The sequence below is a fragment of the Catharus ustulatus genome, chromosome 6, assembly GCF_009819885.2.
Source record: "Catharus ustulatus isolate bCatUst1 chromosome 6, bCatUst1.pri.v2, whole genome shotgun sequence".
Taxonomy (NCBI): Eukaryota; Metazoa; Chordata; class Aves; order Passeriformes; family Turdidae; genus Catharus; species Catharus ustulatus.
In genome coordinates, this window is record NC_046226.1 from 49,962,950 (window position 1) to 49,979,348 (window position 16,399).

Here is a 16,399-nt window from a genome sequence, read left to right on the forward strand (position 1 = left end):
CAGTATTAACTGCTCTAGTTAGTGCTGTGGTTAGTCAGAGCACGACAGCATCTTAAATTCTGTCATGCTCTCCATGTTTATTTATAACTCCAGTATCAATATTTATGGCCACCCCAGAATGTTCCTATGACACGGATTTCTCTGAGTGTTAATCATTTCACACTGAAGAAGAGACTGACAGAATGATAACCTTTATAATTTGCTGGTAGCATCTTCCACGTTGCCATGTTAGGATTAGCAGTTCCAGTATTAGGAGTAGCTACTGACATAACACATTCAGAGATGCAGCAAACTCATTATTTTAAAAGCTGTAGGACTCACAGGCCCCAGTATAGCAAAAAGCCCAGTATTGACATTTAGGTTGTGTGAGTCTAGAGTCTTTATGCATTTAAATCCCAGCTTTTTACCCAGCCTTTTACTGGTTAGGGTAACTTTTACGAATTGATCTTACCCTGAAGTTGTCAGGAAGGTGAGACACTGAATATTTTCAAAGCCATTTCTGAAACTAAAACATCTAGTTATTTCCATCAACTTCTAAAACAAACTTATTTGCCTTATATGTGAAAGGTTCAGGAAGTGTTCAGGTATTTGTTTCCTACAGGCTGACAAGTGTGTGTAGACACCTACTGTAGCTTAAACATGCTACAGTAAGCTCAGTAAGCCATAATGGCCTAATAATGCATCTGAGACTGGGCAAACATCTTGGTGCCATCAGCAAGTGTGTGATCTTTATGTATTTGTGTTTGTCCTCTTTCTCTCTCAAGGGAGTATTAGAAGAAAGAATGAAAATATTTGTCTCACTTTCCCTCCTGTCTATTATACAATGTTTTGATGGGAGTCAGTGCTGCACCAGAATCTCATGGCTAGACAAGCGTGATTTGTCAAATATAGTTGTGGGAAAAAAATGTGTTCTTTTACATACAGTAAAAAATGGTATTAGCTGCAGAGAGCAGCGGTGCTGGCCAGATGTGTATGACAGCACTGAAAACCTGAACTTGTAAGATTGTAAATAATCTGGAAGAGAAACTCATTTTTAGCATGTCACAGACTATTTGTAGTATAAAATGCTGCTGTAGCCTATCTGAATTGATATAGAATAAGTAATGGATTAGGGTTTTTAAATTGCTTTAGGGTGCAAATAAGTAAAATAGCAGTTAAATGTCTCTTTATCTGAATTATAATTGCTGACATGCACTGTAATTGTTCAGAGTTTTGCACCGAGTACAGATTTTAAAATTTTCCTCCTTTTACATTACTTGTTACCCCTGCTCCTGTTTTCTCCTTTTGCTTTAACTCTGGCATTGATTGGGCACTCTTCTGGTTCATTTGGCCTATTATTTTTTACCTGTGCTGAGTTTCTTATCTCAATGATTTGAATTGGCTCAGAAAGAAATCCAGTTAGCTCCCCAGTTAGTGCACAGCAAGCAACAGAAGCATGCAGGTTGGAGCAACCTGAATGTAAATAAGAGTAGGGAGAAGTTTGTTCCTTTTCCAGCTGGCTCAGCCAAAAGAACAACTTTAAAAACTAAATTTTGCCTCTGTATGAACTTGCCATATGGTTTTTTTAATGAAGTTAACTGTGAGGTGCAGATCAGATCTCATAAAATGTACAGACACTGAGAATTTGTGAAATATAGCTGATTAAGTGCTATAGCAGTTGTGAAAACTTCAATAGCAAAGAAACTATGTAGGCAAGAAAAAATGTGCTGAGCAAGGGATACAACAGGAGTGCAAGTGGCAAGAAGACTTCTGAAAGGGAACAGTCATCTTCCTAATTTTGCCTTTAGTGGAAACCCAATCCAACAATCAAAGTTTTGAAGGAGCCAAGAGTAGGAAGAGGCAAATGGAGACATTTTAGTTACAGAAGGCTTCCCATAGTGAGCCAACCTCTCAACTTGTGGTGCCACCAAGGGTGTCATCTTGTTGAATATAATCTGAAATCAATGCACTGTTTTCTCATTGAACTGTGAAGAGCTTCAAAATGCACTTTGGTGATCTCATGAGCCTGATTGAAGGTAATGACCATATATAAAAGTGAACAAGATGCTGCAGGCCAAAATAATTTGCATGGTTCCAGGAATTTTGGGTTTTTTACAAGTTCTGAAGGTCATTTTTAGTGTTCATAACCTGAAGTGTTAAAATAATGAGAGTATTTTTCCCAAAGGATGTTAACTGTTCCTTTCTGATGATGGGCAGTGCACATTTTTTGATAAATGACCATATGGAGTTACTCAGTGTTCTAGAGTTTTGGAAGGATATCAGAAATCCTGTAAGCATCATTCAGCATTTAAGTGAGGCTTACTGAGTTGGCATGTTATGAGACTGCTTCTGGAATTGATAAACTGAGGTTTCAGACAAGGTTGGGAGCACTTTCAAAGTAATAAACTGATTATCTCTGCTTATTAATTATGCAAAACTGGGAGTTAAATTACCATTGCACCTAATTCTTTCTAACTTCTTTTTTTTTTAATAGATTAAAATTCTTGGCGTTTTCTTTATTTCATCACAAGAGTTCCTGTCCAATGCTTATGTTTTGGCTGTACTCTTATTTTTTGCCCTTCTATTGCAAAGGACATTTCTGCAAGCATCATACTATGTTGCTATTGAAACAGGAATCAACTTGAGAGGCGCAATACAGGTACCCAATATATTACTAACTGACCTTTTCACACCCTCATAAACATGTTGCTGTAAATATAAATTATTTAGTTGTTAAATTCTGAAATACTTCTCTCCTGAAATGTATTGAATGTACCATTCCTGCTAGAAATGGTTAGCCCTGAGTTGTTCCCTTTACATCTTATTTTGATGGTTTTATATAAGTGTTTATTTTTAATTTCCAATGCTGTATTTCTTCTTACCTTGGAGCAAAAATTTGCTTACAGTAAAACTGAATGTAACTTTTGAAGTAGTTTGGGTGTGAACTGCATCTCTCCCATCTCAAAGGCGTTTTTGGTAATGTCACATCCCATGCAAATAAAACAATTTTAAAATGTATTGTAAATAAATTTTGGACAGAAGGATAGGTTGTATTCCCTATCCTGTGCATGGAGTAGTGTTTTATTCCATGGATCATGGCACAAAATCTGCCAGGCACAGTGGAGTCTGTAAGCACTGAACATAAGTCAGGTTGCAAAAATGGGCTCTGCAATCGTTGTGTAAATGACAAGGACAGATCCAGGTTTGATGTAGCATTAAAAGCCCTGTGCCTGGAAATGAGAATTTGGTGTAAGATTACAGTGTGGGATTGCCTAAAGGACTGAAACCTACCCTGTGACAGCATGAAAGCCAGGCTTAGTGTGACTTATAAGTTACAGTATTTATCCCCTGAGCTGCATGGATCCTGTGGGGAGTCTCTGTGATAGATGGATGCTTTCAATAGCAGCCTAATTGTTTAATTCTCTTTTGATCTTACACTTGGAAGCACTTGTCAGCTGACAGACTTCTGGATTCTATCCACTGGTTTTGCCTGACTAGAGTGAAGTAGAAAAATTCTACTGGAATAAAAATTTGACCCAAAAGTATGAAAAAAAGAACCCAAACCCATTACTTGTATCAATTGGAAGAGCTACAAATGACTGAAAAAGAGAAGGACCAAAGCAAGTGCAATAGGGGAATAGTTGGAAAATAGTGCTAAATAAATTTTGCTTAAGGAAAACGTTGTATTTGCTGTTCTGGATATTAGAGGTCCAGATAATGCCAGCTGGACTATTCAAATTGGAAAATTTTTAGTCAACACTCTAAGCTGCTAAGATCAGTGTCAATGGCAGTCTATGCGCCAGTATTTTTATAATTTTTTCCTATTTTTTTCTTTAATTTTTTTCTCTCCTCCTGTCTTGTGTAAATCTGCCACTGTGTGTCCTGTTTGATTTTTACCAAACTAGTTGGTAGAAGTATGCTTTTATTATTCTGTACTGACATCTGCTTAATTCAGGACAGAATTGTACCTGTGACATTCACTGTCTGTGAATTGAGCTTTGTGATGGAACTGAGTTCTCTAAGCAAAATGTAGCAATGTTCTCAGCCAGGAATATTGTTCTGAGGTTGGATGGGACCTGAATCAATTGCCAGAGAAAAATAACAAGGATTATAATAGATTGAAGGTTATTTATTGAATCTAATAATACCTTAGTGTTAGTTACAGGAAGGGCACTCTGTGGAGATGCTGGAGGTATAAATCATAGTTACTAATGTGATTCTTGGGCATTTTTGGGCAATTTCATTATTTTATTGATGCACAGAGGTGCAAAAAGGGAGTACTTAGATAACCACAATGCAGGTAACAGTGCTGTGCTTTGTGTCAGTGAAGAATAGTAGCTTTAAATTTGATGAAATAATATAAAAGGCCAAATTTTATTCTCTTCATTCAAGTTATTGGAAATATTGTTTTCCCTTAACATGCTGGGCCTGGGGTTTAGATGGAGCTGGAAGTCTCATTTTATTTCTGTATGCTACTACCTTTTGATCTCTCTTCCAGACAAAAATATACAATAAAATTATGCAGCTCTCAACTTCCAACATGTCTATGGGGGAGATGACAGCAGGCCAGATCTGTAACCTGGTTGCCATAGACACAAATCAACTGATGTGGTTCTTCTTCCTCTGCCCTAACCTTTGGGCTATGCCTGTACAGGTAAGGTGATTGAATGTGCTTTTGTTCTTAATGCACATCAGTCTGTAGTGGGTCATTTCATGTGAGCTTTATGAAGGTGGGGATATTAAAGAAGTTGTTCTTTAACTTGAAATAAAATTTCAAGCTATTAACATTTCGAAACATTGCCTGTAATAGTTTCCACATGTGTGACTGGACTTTAGGTATTTATGGTTGTATTAGGATCTTGGCTGCTACCAAAAATGCTTTGCATTTGTAACAAGAATTTATAGGGTACAGCAGGTTGCAGTGCATTTGATTATTACATCAGGGAAGTTAACTGGAAGATATTGCAATCATTTGTCTTCTGAATCCCAGCAGAAGCAAGAGAAGTAGCATAAATATGATTACTTGGAGATGATCCTTTGGACATCCCTTGAAGCTACTGCTGTGTTTTGGATGACAAACTCCACAGCTTGTCATTGTTTTGGTTTTCTTGTGTGTGTATGTGGTTTTTTGTTTTTGTTATAACATATTTGTTACGCAAAATGGTTTTGCTGCTTTATCATCCGGTTTCTTTGGCCTCATGTATCTAAATGCTAGTCTGATCCCTTCAGTTTCCTTTCCCACTTTGCTCACCCTATACTTCTGTTTAAGAATTTCCTGGAAATGCTGACAGTAAAGCATGGTTTCATCCGATACTCAGTACTCTGCAAGTCTTCCTGCTTTCTTCCAGCTACTTGGTGCATTTTTGTTGGGTGTGTTTCGCTGCTAGCAGTAAATACAAACAGAAGAGGTAGTAGGGTTTAAATTCACTTATTGATGAAATTGGTATTTTCTTGGTGTATAATTTAGTTTCAAAAACATGATGAAAACTTGATTGTGTTCATGTCACAAAGGCAGTCTGGTTCCAACACCACACAGAGGCTGATTTGGCTGTGTGTAAATCAGAAACCTGCAAACAATCTATGCAACAGCTTTGCATTTTGGGTTGCTTGCCCTTGCCTAAAAGTTAAATGGTTTTCATGAGACTCTGTATAGACTGCAACTGGCAGATTGGATTTCCAGGCAGTTTATAATGTGGTTTTAGGGGTGTTACTTAGGAGTTTGTGTCCAACAGCATTTTATACTAGTGATTTTCTTCTGTAAGATGTTAAGCTTGTAAGAATATGACATTGAAAAGCTGGGAATGGGGAAGAAAAGCCAGCAGTGTTCAGATGGTTGGGTAAACTGTATGAATGTCTTTCAGAGAGTGAGGTGTTAGTCTGCTGGCCATCAGGATTTTTTCTGACAATAAAAATATTTACTGAAATTGAGTTGTATTTGAGTTTGTAATTGTTCCTGTTAAATACAGGAGGTTTTTATCAAGCTGCTACATATCAGATGAGCAACTCCTCTTAGGATCAGGTCTTCAAATCATCTGATCATGTGATAAACCCAAATAGCTTCCTAACCTGGGGGAAAAAAAGCCTGATTTAGCTATTTGCCCTGAATTTTTTCCCCTCACTGAGGAAAATACTTGGTGGGGGGGCAATGCAAGTCCTTTTTTATTGTCAGTTAAAGTGAGTCTTTGAATTCATCTTGTATCCTCTTGTGTAGTCTCGGTCTTGGGGAATATTCATTCTCTGAAAAACCAATAAGTGTCCTCCTGAAATACTATAAATTTTCACACTTTAGTCACATGTGCTGTTTTACCACAGATTTTTTAGTGTCTCTGGTAGTGGGGGTAGATTGCTTCTGAGCCTGCAGTAGGACATGGAGGAAGAAGTAATCTGTCTGAACCTCTGATAAAACTCTTGCTGGTTCCATGAGACTTGTGCAAAGCCTCCAGCCAGGATAGTGAGCATATTAAGGGGTAAACAATCAGCAGTTTACTGACTGATGGCTTCTTTTAACTGTACTCTCTACATGTGTGAGATGTATGAAACCATGCCTGTTAAAATATTGAGATTTAAAGTGATTGTGGCCATATTGAGGTCACAATGTGGGTGAATTCACACAGTATAAATGCAATTTTCTCTTCCAATGCAGTTACTCCTGCATGGAAGGAGGTATGAACTAGTTCTTCTGATCTATTGGCAGTTTAAAACATTTTGCTTTCTAGAATTAAGGGAAGGTGATGGATATAGCAGTTATCATCTGGATTTTTTCAGCAAGCGACTTATTCTTTGGCATGGTTTCCCTGAAGTTATGGATGGGGGAGGAAAAATGTGAACCACATTATTTTAAGATGGGGAAGAAAAATTATGAAGGAATAGATCCTAATATTAATATCTAATTGCAAAAGGGATGATAATTATAATGAAAATAAATTAAGAGGAAATATGGTATTAAATATGATATGGTTACATATTGACAGTTTGGTAATAATATTGATATCAAGGTATATTTGTTCCTTTTATGGGAGGCACAATAAGAAGTCAGTGACTGTAGACTGCTCAAATGATATTGATGCAAAGCTATGGAGCATTAAGAAGAGTCCACCCCCCTTAATGATAATATCTAGGGTATCAATTATTATAGACAAACTGTGTACAAGCTACCAATTTCATGTGCACTTATTTTCTAAGACCTCTCTGGCAGCTCAGCGTAGTGAGGGCTTTAGTGCAACTGAGAATTAATCCAATTCTGTTGCATATTCTGTAGCAACATTTTGCACTAATGGGCCAGAAGTCACAGACTCATAAAGACTTCCTGACAGTCTGCAGAAAATACAATTATATTTGCATTAAAATTCCCCCTATGATGCTCCTCACCAGATGAGGATGATCAGTGCTGGAGCATGCTCCTGTTTTGTGGGTGGTGTGCTCCTTGCTAAAATATGAGAGTCACATTGGTCACAAGAAATTGTTTTCCAAACATTCGTTCAGTACCTTGTTTTATGAGGCAGTGAAAACAATTACAGGCTGCTTGAAAGATGGCTAATACCATGTTGCACAAACTCCATTATTATTTAAAACAGATTTTTAATTGTTTTGTTGCTCTTAGCTAGCAATCAACATTTCAGCATTTGCTGTAGGTTTTGTAATAGCCATTCATGACAAGTTAGGTTTTCTATACAGTCTGGATAATTTGAGCCCCATCTTTGCTCTGGCTGGAGTCAATAGGAGCTTTATCATTGCCTTAAGTTGCTGTTTGAGTGTCATTGAAATCCATGAGAAGAGGCCCAGGGATGCCAATCAGTTGAAAGATGCCCTCAGTAGCTTGGCTCAAACCCTGGGAGCAAAATGAGACCTTACAAAAGCCTTCCCCCCATGCCTATAAACACCCTTGTTTGATTTCATTGTGATTATTAAAAAATGCTGTATTCTCATATCTCTGGCTCATTGGTAGGGATAGCTTACACTTGTAATGAAAGGACATTTGTCTCTTTCAAAACTGCCCACAAAGCAGTTTCTGGCTGCAAGTATTTGCCATCCTCAATAAATAATCAAGACAAAATAACCAGAGCTATTGGTGAGCTTTTCACTCCTGATATATATCTCTGGCACAGAAGAGCTTTGGGATTTTGATGAAAGAGAAGCAGTGTTTCATTACACAGGCTTTTTTTTTTAAATATTATTTTTGCCTTCTCAGGCATATTAATGAGTGCCTTCCCACCTGCCAGATACTGTCCCCCAGAGCTCAGATGTTATCTGTGTTCTCTTTATTCCTAACTCCATACTTTGTGATGTGATAGAGAATTATGTTCAATAAGATTTCAGGTCAGCTCTTTTCAGATACAATTCTTCACTCTATTTTTCCCATACATGTTGAACATATTTCAAAAGTTTGCCTGTGTTATCACATTATAAAGAAGATGAAAATGGGAACATTTTTAAGCTGTTGGAAACATGGGACTGTTTTATTTTTTAATTTTTTTTTTTTTTTTTGCAAAGCCTGCCCCTCTCAGTAGCTAGGATGAGGGTTGGAAAAGCAGCTGTGAGCTAGCAACTCCCTCTGCATCCAGCTGGGATAGCTTTCTCCTTGTCTATGGGGAGGCTGATGCTCTCTTTTTAGAACCAGGTGGTCCCATAATGTCCTTGACAATCAAGCAGTAGTGAGGGAAAGCAGGAAAAAAGGGAGTCAGTGTTCTGCAGTGGCTTCTCACTCCTCAGTGCTTTCCTGTATTTTGAGTGCCCACAGCATTTGCCGAAGATGAAGCACCTGGGAGTGAAAATCTCCATCTGTAAAGAGCAAGATTTTGTGTTAGGGAGGAGAGCTCTGATAGGAGTATCTGGCAGAGGCCTTGTGTGGTTTGTTTGGCTTCAGACACTCATTAATTTCCTGACTTCAGGTGGAAGCAGATTGCTCACTTACTCATCACTGAAAGGTTTTTTTAATTTGCAATTTAACCTTGCCTCTTACTAGATTTGTGGTGCATCTACAATGGCATTTTACTTTCATGTCAGTGTGTATTGTCTAAGTCAATACTGTGGCTCATTTTGAGAGTCCTCTTTTAGTATAGTTCAGCTGTAGAGAGGCATCACAGGGAAAAAAAATCTTTTTTCTCTCTGTGCTTTAAATTGAGATGTGGAAACTACAAACTCCTTTTTTCATGTAAACAGCAAATTCCTATGAATGTGTGGAAATAGGCAGATGGTTATTGAGCTTGGAAATGATGGAAAACTGCTTCTGTGAAGGTTATGAGTGTGTACAAACATAGCAAGAGTAGTAGATTACACTTTAAGGAAATTTCCAATTATTGAGGGTTTTTTTTATTAAAGGAAATTGTGTAGGAAATTAACTTTCTATCCCTTTGTCTTCTGATAGATTTATCAGCTTACACTTTTAAATACTTAGATTGTCAATGTTGCAGATTGTTCAGGAGTCAGTCATTACAATAGTGGTAATTAAATCTGGTAACTTGTATATATTGTTTGTGTTTATTGAGCTGCTTACAGTAAACCCTCTGCATCCAGAATGTGACTTTCTGTTTAGATTCTTACTTATCCAAAGACCAAGGGGTTTTTTTTTTGTTTTTTTGTACTGTTTCTCTAACCCTTTTTCAAAAGTAATTGTCTATCTGGCACTGTAGATCATTAAAACAGACCCTTTCTACTTTGTCAGAGATTATCTGAGGTGAGTGTTCTCAGTGGTATAATGCATTATTTGGAAGTATTTTTAAATTAAATTTTATTTCAAGATGTTTTTCTAAAATTTATTTTTTAAATAAAGTTCTTTTAAAATCATTTTGAGAGTTAAGTTATAGAAGGTACACAAACCTCTAAAACTTTTTTGCTGTGCATAATGGGGAGAAATACAGAAACAGAAATGCAGAGAATGCCCAGGCTGGGGAGAAGGACTGGGTGGGTGTCTGAGAAGAGCCCTGAGTGATCACATTGGCAGTGCCAGCAGTGCTGAACTTTGACATTTGGGGTGACTGCTGTTGGTTGAACATTGTCCCTTACCCTGAAATTGGTCTTTGTGGTGCATACCCCAAGTGAAGCCAAGATCTCTTCCTCACCTTCTTTTATTGCAACAGATAATTGTAGGAGTTCTTCTGCTCTACTACCTTCTTGGAATCAGTGCCTTAATTGGAGCAGCAGTAATCATAGTCCTTGCACCTGTTCAGTACTTTGTAGCCACAAAACTCTCACAGGCCCAGAGAAGCACTTTGGTAAGTGTATTCAAACTCATTTGTGATATAAATATCATGTAATTATGCATTGATCTGTGCTTGGAATTATGAAGCCAACCAAGGATGTTGACCCAGAATTGCTTCTTTAACATTTCAAAGTGTTCAGGAATGCCACGTTTGAGAATGTGAAATGGTAAGTGTAAGCAGTAAATACATATTTTTGGGCGTTTGTATTTTTGAGCAAGTATGGTTTCCTAAGTGTGAAAAAAACCTTAAAAAACACCTAACTTACCAATATAGATAGTCAGTAGTGATTGACTGAAGTAGCTTTGGGCAGTGCACTAATTGAGTGAGTTGTGCAGGGCGTCTGTCCAAGGGGAAAGGAGAAAGAATGCTGCATCCAAACTCGGATCCCAGACGTGGAAATCTATCAAATGGACTTACTTAAACTCCATGCAGTCCTAACTCCCACAGTGTGCCTCAACTGCGGAGCTTAGAGGTCTGCTAAGTCACAAGCTGTTCCTTGATCCCTCACTTGTCTGCATCACTTCTGGAAAAGTTACCTTGCTTCACTGGCATTCCCTTGCCCAGCTGCTCTGAACCTTGTTCCCCCTTTCAGCAACTTTTGAGCTGCCAAGGAAGCCACAGGAACTTGTAATGGAGCCAGAGCTTGCTGAAATCTCTTCCACCACAGATCATGGGTAGTAATGAGAGTTATTTGTGCCTCTTCCTGTGTGTACAGGAATTCTTTCCCATCAACAGTGTGCAGACTTCCAGATACATGGACAGCATTCATTCTTGCAGCATCCAGTCGTTCTGTCAGTGTCACCTAGAAATTCCTGCAGATGGGAGCAGTGCTGTTTGTGATAGGAATGTGCAACTGTGCTTATTATTTTTGCACCATCCTTATGCTTAGGGAAGCGGTGTATTTATTGTACTCTTCAGGTAAATGTGTGTGTAACTGTTGCAGGAGTACTCCAACGAGAGACTGAAGAAGACAAATGAGATGCTTCGGGGCATTAAGCTCCTTAAGCTCTATGCTTGGGAGCACATATTTCACAGCAGCGTGGAGGAAACCAGACAAAAAGAAATGACTAGCCTCAAGTCTTTTGCCCTTTATACCTCCATATCCAGTAAGTCTGTTCCTCCATGCTAATCCACTGCTCAGCTAAGTGCTACTGAATTATTAGCTACTAATGAGTTTACCATTTCTCTGTTGAGATGGTTTCGGTTGCTTTAGGCTCTGATCTGTACTCCTCGCTTTCCATCCAGTCAGACCATCTATTTAATTCAGTAGAACTTTGTTTGTATGGGAAATATGCCTGAAAGAGAAAATAAGTGCTTCGAAGAATTTACTTTTGCTGGACAAAAGCTTTCAAGGGACAAATTATTCACAGACTATATTTAGCTAGCAATATTCTCTTCTAGAACACAGCATTCAAGAGGAAGCTGATGCTGAAATTTATTATTTTGTTGAGGGCTTTTTCTTCATTTTGCACAATTCAGAGCATACAAATTATGTGTTGTCTTTGCACTGAAGCTCCAACACACAGTACTTACATGTTCTTACTCAAAACCTGAATTTCTTGTTAAAATAACAGGTTCTTAAACCATTTCTATGTACTGGAAAGAAAAATATGAGCATCCTGGCAATTTCATCATTCTGTCTCCAGATTCTTTCCTCTCCTGTTATTTTTCTAGCTGCTTTAAGACTTTATTGTGCTTTTAAAAATACCTACAGCAAATTGAACTCTGTATTTGAGGGGATTGTATGCAAAACCTATATAATTGCTACTGTGTTATTTTAGAAATAATTAGCAAAGTCACACTGAAGAAAATATAATATGTGAAATGTTATTGAAATGGAATATTGTAGCAAGAAGTTTTTGAATGCCTCTAGGTACCTGTACAAATATCTCCTGGGATAATAAGGAAGCCTCGTTCTTATGATCATGTAGGCAATGTACTCAAAGGGAAACATCATTTAACTGACATTAAATTGAGATATTCATTGTCTTCTGAGACCAGAATTTCTCTCTGGCAATCCTAAGCACTGTGGGCTTGGAGAGGAGTTTCTGCTTTGACATAAAACAGAATTTAGCTGCAGGCTGTGAGACCAGAAATTCTGTCTTATACCCAGATCAACATAGATGGGTTCCTTTTGTCTGCAATGCTACATGTGGCATTAAAATCTATTTATAGTCAGGGCCACGGGTTCAGCTGTAGGGCTGTGAAGGCTTATTGGATTTTAAATCCTCACAGTCATTTGCAACAGCTAGAAAATGGGTATTTATCCCAGGGATACTGATTATTCTGTGAAATAATGACATGAGAATCTGTATTATTAGAAAAACTTGAAGCATTCCAAGTTTGAATTGCATTCTTACTTTGTATTATGTGTGATATTTGTGCAAGACACAGGAGATATAATTTCTCATGGTTGGGGTAAAGCAGTGCAGCTTTATGTTGATGTTTACAATTTTGGCTTATAGAGGTTCTTATGGCTTCAGCCTAGGAGTTCCTTGCACCTTCAGACTTTAGCCAAAATTACACTTACCTTTTTGCTGACTAAAAAGGGAATATAAATACAGGAGAATTTGCTGTTTTCTCTTACCTTAAGTATAATTAGAATGAGAGGCATAGTCAGCCCAAAACATGTTAGCCAATATTGCAGTGAACACATGATTTAATTTCTTTAGGAAAAAAAAATGTTAAAAGGCAGTTGAGTACCACAATTGTATGTATTTGTGATTTAGAGAAGACAGGCAGATGCCAGAACACTAAGAAAGCAGAAAAGAGATTTTTATATGTAGTTCTTTTAACAGTGTTGAATAGACTCTGGAATTCTTTTCTAAGTACACATAGCTACTAACAAAAATGAAGAATGTGGTTGGAGCTATTTTATTCATATGGAATAGATTTGCATTGAATTACAGAAAATATACCTACAAGTTTCAGGGCAGTGTTGACTAGGCCACATGAAAATTCCATTTCAAGACCACATGGAAATTGGATCTCGTGTGCCTCACCCCTGTGCCAGGATCCAGGCTATATGAATATGGAATTGTTCATGTGTACTAAAAGAGCTATCATAGAAATTACCTCTTCCTGTGTTTTAAAGAAATGCCCCCACCAGAATCAAAATTGAGTGACATCTTTACAGGATTTAATATATGCTAAAACTCATTAAAAACAGAGAAACTAAGGAGTGGTTTTCCTACTTCTATGATTTTTTGCCTGATCTGTCAGAAGCAAAATAATTCCAGCCTTTCTCACAGGAAGATAACAGTGGTTACTGTTACTAAAATATCCAGACCACTGAACATTTTTCCAGTTTTTAGTCCACCTTTTTCCAGTAATAAAGTCCTTTTGACTAATTAAATGTAAAACCTTAGCTGCAAAATAGTTATTTTAGGAAAAAAAATTATTATTATGGATACTTGCATAATTGGAAAAAAATATTTTAAAAAAAAAAAAAAAAAAAAAAACCCAAAAAAAAAAAAAAAACCAGGAAAAATTCCAATGGCTTGAAGTCGTTGTATGTACTGGTGAGCTCACATAATAGCAAAATTCAGATAACTTCTTGGGAGCCACCAAGTAGTTTAGATGTCTTAACTGCAGCAAGCTTTGCCAACCTTACGGGATATTTAGTCCATCCAGCTTCCTGTGTGACAGGTATGATCTTGTACTGTGGACAGGAGTAGAGCAGGATCCATCTCTGAGAAGCTGATGAGCTTTGCCAGATTCTCTCCCCAGATTCATCCCTAAAAGCAAACCCATGTACTGCAGCAACCTCAAAGGCACATTGCAAAGGCAAGGATTTAATGGCATTTAGAAGGACAGAGTTGCAGGCAGCACACTTCCCTTCTTTACAGTTTCTGTGCTGTAACTGCCTTGAGTTGATACAAAGTGGGAAAACTGGTCAGCAAGTAGAACCACTAGAGACATGAGAGAATGTTTTTCTCAGAAAAACAAATTTGTTTCTTTTCCTGGGGGTGAGGCATAAACTATGCATTTCTAGACTTTAATACATGTTAGTCTTTCAAAGCCTAGGCTTTCATTTTGCAATTGCACACTAACATACTTATCTTTTCCGACTCCCCTCTCTGGAGCTATGTGCAATAACTTGGCTATTTTATATAAGCATGACTAGATGAATTACTTGGGAAGAACTGTCACTGTTTGAAAGTTGCTGTATCTGAGAGAAGAAAAGGACAGGCACAGTTTAAACACAAAACACAAGTGTCTAGCCTTTTTTTTGTTACACCTGTACTGATTCCTGAGTTCTATTTTAGCTAGAGAGTCTATATTCTTTCTCTGTGTTACTTAAATGTTTACTTACGTGAAGGTCAAAATGAAAAGGTGATGATTAAATAATATCCTCAGGTTGTGATGGAGGGGACTGACATGCAGGGTAAGAGGGTAGAAAACACCATTGTAAAGCAGTGCTAGCAGCATTTTAGCATTTAGCATGTCTGAATGAAAATTGTTTTTAAATGTTCCTATGTGTTTTCCTTCACAGTCTTCATGAATGCAGCAATACCAATTGCAGCTGTACTCATAGTAAGTATGGACTTTTCTAAGTTGTGCAAATTATGACTGTATTTTCAAGTATAAGTGATGTGGAATTGGGGAAGGACGAGAAAACCAGGATGCAAACCTACTACACATTTGCAGTTCTGGGAGAGAATGGAAAATACCCACTTGCCTTCCAGGAGCAGCCCAGAGCGTGCAGCCCTCCCCCAAACTGTTAAGAGAGTATGAATTAAGATACTGTAAATGAAATGCTTGTGAAATATGAAGTCTTTTCCCTTCTGTATGGCAAGGCACTGACTGATGTTTGTCTCTGCAGACATTTGTTGTCCATGCCCACCTGACAAGAAAGGCTGACTTCTCCCCATCAGTGGCATTTGCCTCCCTCTCCCTGTTTCATATCCTTGTGTCTCCATTGTTCCTGCTCTCAAGTGTGGTTAGATCCACTGTCAAAGCATTAGTAAGGTGAGAACTGTAAAATTAATATCTACCACCTATCCAATTTCTGAGAATGTGTCCATTGCTGGTTTTACATTTTCATTTTACAAATTGAGTGATTATTTATCTGTTCTTGTAAACTGCTTTCCCTTCCATCAAACATGTGGAAAGGTAAAAGGTAATCACAGAAGGACATGTGTTTGAGCATGTATCTCTTGTTTTTCAGCTGCTGCCTGTTGGACCAGAGATAGACTGAAACAAGCCAACAAAAAATCTTAAAAATCACTTCTAAGAGTCACAGTCAGTTAATGACTAAATGTCTAATCCAACTTTGATGAATTTTTACTTTCTGCTAAACATGTTAGTTTGAATGTTCAAAAGGTAACCAAATAACAACCAGTAGAATTGCTGTTTCACTGGGGATTTTGAATATCAACAGATTATTATAAAAACCACCTAATGCTTTTTCATATACAGTGTAACTCTACCTGACTGGAGAGGGAAGCAGAGTTAGGGCTTCCTTCTTTATTAGGACAACTTCATGACCTCCATTGAAGCTGTCTGACAAGCTTATTTAAACTGTAGGACACATACTGGACACCAGCCCTTGCTTAATTGCCTTTGTGTTGCTTTGGAAATGGAAGGGAGACTACAGCACAAGGCTGAGATTGCCTTCAGTGTTTGAAATTTCCCTGACAGTGCAAAGTCACAGCTGTGCCCTCTCTCCTAAGGAGTGTGAAATCTGAGAGCATCAGCAGCTGGCAGGAAATGTCTTGCAGCCGCTGTGGTAGTCCCTAGAGCCATGGCAAATTGTCATGCAAAGATTACAGCCAGCAAAGTGCCTGGGAGCCCACACTGACACTGCCTGTTACCAACAGGCATTTCTTTTGGCTTGTCTAAGGATTTCTCTGCAAATGAATTGTGCCTGCTAATGCCACAGGAGCAATTTGAGAGCAATTAGCATCAGCCAAGTATTAATTGTTGCTAGTTGGGAGTTCTTCATGGGTTATTCTGGAGATATCTTGTTGGCAGGCTGTTGCCCTGCCATTTGTGGTGCAGACAGGCATCAGACTCTGTAACCAAGCTGGCATCATCCTTGCTGTCCTGGCTCTCTGTATCACTCAGGTGGTGTTCCAGAGTGCTTTGCTCCATAGTGCTCTCTCTAGAGTGCCTCACCCTTCAGAGGAATATTTTGGAAGATATTTACAAGCCATGCAAAGATGTGTTTTCTTAAACAATTTAATAAATGTTAAAAAGCAGACTGTTGTGTTTGCACC

General features: G+C 38.0%; 1 protein-coding gene across 3 annotated transcripts in view; it reads left to right on the plus strand.

The window, feature by feature from the left end:
• The window catches only part of ABCC8 (ATP binding cassette subfamily C member 8), a 74,392-nt gene that overhangs the window by 14,616 nt on the left and 43,377 nt on the right, over positions 1–16,399 (plus strand). For all 3 annotated transcript variants that reach the window (XR_004418236.1, XM_033062828.1, XM_033062829.2), the window contains exons 7-12: positions 2,474–2,638; positions 4,478–4,633; positions 10,056–10,190; positions 11,122–11,284; positions 14,674–14,714; positions 15,004–15,149. Coding sequence is in view for 2 of the 3 variants with exons in the window: in XM_033062828.1 (XP_032918719.1) it covers positions 2,474–2,638; positions 4,478–4,633; positions 10,056–10,190; positions 11,122–11,284; positions 14,674–14,714; positions 15,004–15,149 (806 nt within the window). In the remaining variant the exon portion in view is untranslated. The remainder of the gene's footprint in view (positions 1–2,473; positions 2,639–4,477; positions 4,634–10,055; positions 10,191–11,121; positions 11,285–14,673; positions 14,715–15,003; positions 15,150–16,399) is intronic.